Source organism: Echinops telfairi, unplaced genomic scaffold (assembly GCF_000313985.2).
Source record: "Echinops telfairi isolate 266 unplaced genomic scaffold, ASM31398v2 ScPeMD7_7469;HRSCAF=8507_0, whole genome shotgun sequence".
Classification (NCBI taxonomy): Eukaryota; Metazoa; Chordata; class Mammalia; order Afrosoricida; family Tenrecidae; genus Echinops; species Echinops telfairi.
The window spans coordinates 47905059-47910857 of NW_022111372.1; the positions used below are offsets into that span (position 1 = coordinate 47905059).

General features: G+C 38.1%; 1 protein-coding gene across 1 annotated transcript; it reads right to left on the minus strand.

Moving 5' to 3' along the window:
* Nucleotides 1–2930: 2930 nt before the first annotated feature.
* On the minus strand, nucleotides 2931–3854 carry LOC101646412 (putative olfactory receptor 2W6). The gene has a single exon (XM_004697174.1). It carries the CDS (start codon nucleotides 3852–3854, stop codon nucleotides 2931–2933), a length of 924 nt encoding a protein of 307 aa, XP_004697231.1.
* Between the last annotated feature and the right edge of the window lie 1945 nt (nucleotides 3855–5799).

Below are 5799 nucleotides of genomic sequence, written 5' to 3' on the forward strand. Positions count from 1 at the left end.
AAGGGTGAAATATATTATTGCTGTTACATGCCATCCATCTAATTCAAATATATCGGTCTTTCTCTTGCCTTCTGTATTTATTGTCCAGCTTTCACATGCATCTGAGGCAACTGAAAATTCCATGTTTTGTGGCAGGTGCACCTATCTATAATATCTACAAAACACATTATATTGGTGTATATATATTACATAATTCTATATTCCTATGTAAGCCACTTAAAAAGTAGATCTAGACAGGCAGTGACTGAATTGGTGGTTTCCTGGGGGTTATGGTGGCGGAGGTAGGGGGGAGTTGGGGAGCTGATGATAATGAGTACAGGAAGGACACAAATGTTCTGAAATTATGGAGAAGATTGTACAACTCTTTTTAATATGATTGAACTATTGAATTGTATGATATATGAAATATATAACAATAAAACTCTTAAACAAAGTGAAATGTTCATTTGATCACTTTAAAGAGATATTTCCCAATAAATTTGTCCAGTACAATGTAACATCTGGTTTCCTGCCTGTTGCTTCCATGAACATTAATTGTGGATCCAAATAAAATGAAATCTTTAACATCATTTTCTCCCCTCTGGCTGAGTTACCTAATCTTATTCATCCTATTCACAGCTTTCAACCAGGCTTTTAGGATCACTCACAGGTACAACTTTAGCCCTCCCTAAAGCCACTCTCTGGCTCTTTTTTCTCAGGAAGCCCTCTATGTCTAATTATGTCACTTGCTTGCTTGATGCCCTAAAGCAGGCTGTGACAGATCCTACACAATGAGATTAGACTAACAGATAAACCACACCTCACTCTCAGCATGATCCTTTACTTTGTCTGATTTGGCCAGCTTGAGAAACGGAATCCATCATTTGAGGTTTGCACCATATACCTTCTCCTTGACAGAACCAGCCAGCCAAGTCTTACTTTTTCTATACATGGTTCCATTACAACAGGGGCATGTTATGTTTGATTTTGTATTTTCAGTCTATTTGCCTATCTACATTGTTCTGTGCTCATTAAAATGATTGTCTTATTTATATCCATGCCACCCGTGATAGGTAGGTTTATTGTGCCAACCTGGCCAATAAGAACATGCGGGATTAATAAGGTGGCAGTTTGATTGGAGGGCAAAGAGATAAATGGCTCGGCAAGCCCTGTCTCTCTCTCTTGCTCTCTGGTGATCAGACCAGTTTTCGGCTGCTAGTTCTCTGCCTCAACTTGTGAGCTATACTATCTGTGAGACACCCAACCTGTAGATCATGTCGCTAGAGCTTGAGGTTCCTTTAAGACCTGCTTCACCACACTGCTGGTATATACATCACTTGAGCTGGGGACTGTCGGATCCTGACGTCTGGCTGACTGTTGATGACCTGCCCTGCTGTTTGCTGCCTGTGATTGAACTGCGTGCATTGCTCTGCAGAAGACTCAGCTGTCTGCTTCCTTCTCTGAACCCAGTAGCCCTCATGAGTTGAAGGACTTTCAGTATATTAACAGTTCCACAGAAGTGACTTGAACTCCATCGTGCTGTATATATCTATATCTACATAGATATAGATGTATAATCATAAGTGTCCTGGTTTTGTTTCTCTAGAGAATCCTGTCTAACATACCACCTCTGATAGTTACATAATCTGGTGTCAATTTGAAGATTAAGAGTGTAGGGGTGGAGTCTAGCCTGTCAATCTTTGTATAGCCAATGAGGCCTCTGTGTGAACATGATCTTCTCCTGAGGATCCTGTGAACTCTGGTAATTCCTCCCTGGAGGCGGAAGACATACTTTCTCTCTGCTTACTCCCTGAGAGACTCTCTACTGACAAGACATATGGAACTATGCTAGTGCTCTGAGCAGGAGAAGCCATGTGGCGATACCTGCCAGCACTGACATAATTACACCACCAATGGATCCACAAGGACATCCCCCCCTACCAGCCTGTGATCTTCCTGCGTTCGGACTCATAGCATGTGCTTTGTGAGTCTGAAGAGGCTTTATAGATTGGTATCAGATATATGGGCTAATATTGGACTTATGGACTTGATCTGGACTAGGCTGGGATGTTTTCTCAATATTCAGCTGGTCTTGTATATAAAGTTCTTTCTTATACACGTAAGAGTGTCCATGAATTTGTTTCTCTAGTCTACCTGGACTAACACACCATCAGTCCTTAAAATACTTCAAACATTCATCCTTATCAAAGGAATGAATATGGGGGCTTCAAAATTTTCATGGAAAAACTCCATTATCTTTCAATTCTATTGGACCATACATTTTTTGGTAGTCTCCTTGTATTAGAAATACAAGTTTACACTCCTTTTCATGATGCAGTGAATGTGCTTTACTTCATTGCCACACAAATGAACAAGTCCTAAATACCTATTTAAATGTGAGTTAAAATATCTTGTATTGCAGGGAATTTTTCTCCATCTGGCCAAGAAACCCCATGGAAGAGTTCTACTCTTTACTGTGAGCCAAATAAACTCAATGGGATAGTAACAACAGTCCAGAACATGGTGTGATATTATCTCTGAATTACTTAATTTTCTTTTGTAAAAGGTATTGATTGGAATTTTTCTTTACTTATATTAATGTCCATATTATCTATCTTCATATGTAAGATATTTCAGAGAATGTTTCATATCTAGCCAGTCTTCTTTCTCTCAGAATCTCCAGAGTCTCCAAGCACACTATGGCTTCAATACTCTCACAAGTTAATGAACTAATATTGCAAATATCCAAATTACAGATTAGGATAAGCATAAAAATGTGAATATTTATAGTATGCAATGTTTTATAAAACCATTTAACATTTAGTTGGTGCTCACTTCATTTGTTTTCCAAATAGTTTGGGATGAAATCTTAAATGTAAATTAACCTCCTACTATTAAAACACTGTCCAAAAATGTCTATGGCCCAATTACAGGAATCATAATTTCTTAACCTAAATCTTCCACAAAACTTTCCTCACTGCCCTCTTTACATCTTTGTTCCTCAGGGTATAGATTAGTGGATTCAGAGTGGGAGCAACAATGGTATATACAAGGGCCACAATCATTCCCTGTCTCTGAGAGTAGTTATTCTTAGGCTGAAGATACATAAACATGATAGTTCCATAGAACAGCAAGACCACCACCAAGTGGGAGGCACATGTTCCAAAGGCCTTCTGTCGTCCTTCAGCAGAGTGCATCTTCATCACAGTCCTGGCAATACAGCCATAGGATGTAAGGATAATGCAGACAGGAATGGCAAGAATGATCAGGCGAGCAATAAACATTTTGGATTCAATTGGACCAGTGTCTGCACAAGACAGCTTGATAATGATTAGGAGCTCACAAATGAAATGGTCCACATGTTGGTGGCCACACAGAGGCAAAACCATGGCCAATGATGACTGAAAGAGCGAGTTGGCAAATCCAGAGATCCAGGAAACGGCTGCCAGAATGTGGCAGATCTGTTGGTGCATGATTGTAGTATAGCGCAGGGGCCACAGGACAGCAAAGTAGCGGTCAACAGCCATGACAGCAAGAAGCACACATTCTGTGGAGCCAAGAGCCAAGGCCACTGAATATTGAACTGTGCAACCGACATAGCTGATCCTCTTGTTACCACTCCAGATGTTCACCAGCATCTGAGGGACAATGCAGGTGGTGAAACAGATGTCCAGAAATGACAGGTTTCGGAGGAAGAAATACATAGGGGTGTGGAGTCGACTGTCCAGGAGAGAGACCAAGATGATAGCGGTGTTCCCTGTGAGTGTCATGGTGTAGAAGCCAGAGACAAACAGAGAAATGATGAACTCAGCTTTTGGATATTCTGAGAAACCTACTAAAATGAAGTCTTCCCATGAGCTGTCATTAATTTCCATTGTCGGTTTACTTCATGTGACCTGAAATGAAATCACTTGAAATGTAATCTCTTTATTACAAAAATAAGAAAAAAGAAGTTAGTCAATATTTATAAAAGTCACTATAACTTCATAGCTTCTTCAAATAAATTCAAATAATGCGAACTCCAATTTTTTGGTTTAGAAAGTTATTTAAATATAAATCCTATGTCATGAAGATTATGAAAATTAAAATTAAAATATTTTAAATATTTTATAAAATACATTCCAAAACATGTATATATTTAAAATATTGTATCAAATATTTTATTTAAATGCAGGTACATTTATAATATTTTATAAAACATTTTGATTAATATAACTATATTTTAGCCCTGCTATCTCAATGAAGAACATTCCTGATCCTTGCATAAACTGAACTGGCATAAAGTATAGAAGCAATTATCATTAGTTTGCCTGGTTAAGTTTTTATAGTGTTCCCCGATCCAAAAATAACCTTTCAAATCATACCAAATGACACACAACCAGTTGAAAGGTTTGCTGAGAGCAAAGAGAACAATGAATAGGTGGGAGAAGAAGTTAATTCTCAATAGCTATTAGGAAAACATAACTACTTGCAGAAACAAGGACTAGAATTGCTAGGAGGATTTTTCATATATATACATATATAAAAATGCATATACATGCATTCAAATACTTTATTTTCTTCCCTACCTTATGAGATATAAACAGGGCTAGTATGTTTTCAGTTACAGGCATGTTAGTTATCTCATGTTAGGCACAAGTATGCCTCTACAATTATCTTTATTTAGAGTTTGTATATGATTTAAGGAAATATGTGCATATGTAAAATTAATACAAGGTGGAATGTAATGGTTAGTATTATGTAATGTAATGGAATGTAATGGTTAATATTATGTGTCTTGTCTAGGCTATGATTCTCAGTGGTTTGGAAGACACTATGTAATCACATCTGATTTTGTGATATGATGTGAGCAGTCAATTAGTTGAAAAAGGAATTTCCTTAGAGATGTGACCAGAATCCATGATATAAACTATAAATGGATGTTCTAACAAAGTTTCCTCTCTCTCTCTCTCTCTCTCTCTCTCTCTCTCTCTCTCTTTCATTCTTGCCTTTGTCTCCTCATCCTCTGACCTAGTTATTTGAATGTGAGAAGTTTTCAACCTCCTGACTGATCTTCAGTTTTAACCAGCTCCTGCAACCCAGGAGCCAGAAGCCAGGTTATAAGAGAGGTCAGTTTAAATTTAAAAAAACCCCAATTTTGGAGAAATCAGCAGAAGCCTCCAGCCTATAGATTTGAGATATACAAGCCTCCACAATTGCATGAGCCATTTCTTTGAAATAATTCTCTCTGTATATATTTATTCCTACTTACCTAACAGTTTGTCATACATGGTGGCTTGCATGTTGCTGAAATGCTGGAAGCCATGCCACTGGTATATCAAATACCAACAGAGTTACCCATGGTTAACAAGTTTCAGTAGCATGTTCAGACTTAAGAACAGACTAGGAAGAACGAACAGGGGGTCCACTTCTGAAGGATGAGTCACTGGAAACCTTATGATTAGTAGCTAAGCATCGTCAGATACAGTGCTGGAAGATGAAAAACCTTAGGTTGGAAGCCACTCAAGTTACACCTGGGGAAGAGTTGCCTCCTCAAACAGAGTTGCGCTTCAAGGCATGAAAGAAACAAAGCTTTTGGAAATTTCCTTTGTTATTGGAGCACTAGTAAAAATGAGAAACAGAACAAAACAGCAGCAAACATCCGTGAACAGTGGGGCCACACAATAGAATCTATAACGATCAATATTCTGGGCATTAGAGTTTAAATGGACTGGGATTGGCCATTTTGAATAAAAAAACTATTTGGTTTACAATGCTGAGAATGGACAATTCAAGAGTAACAACACTGCCTTCATCAACAAAACAATATTTTAAGATCTG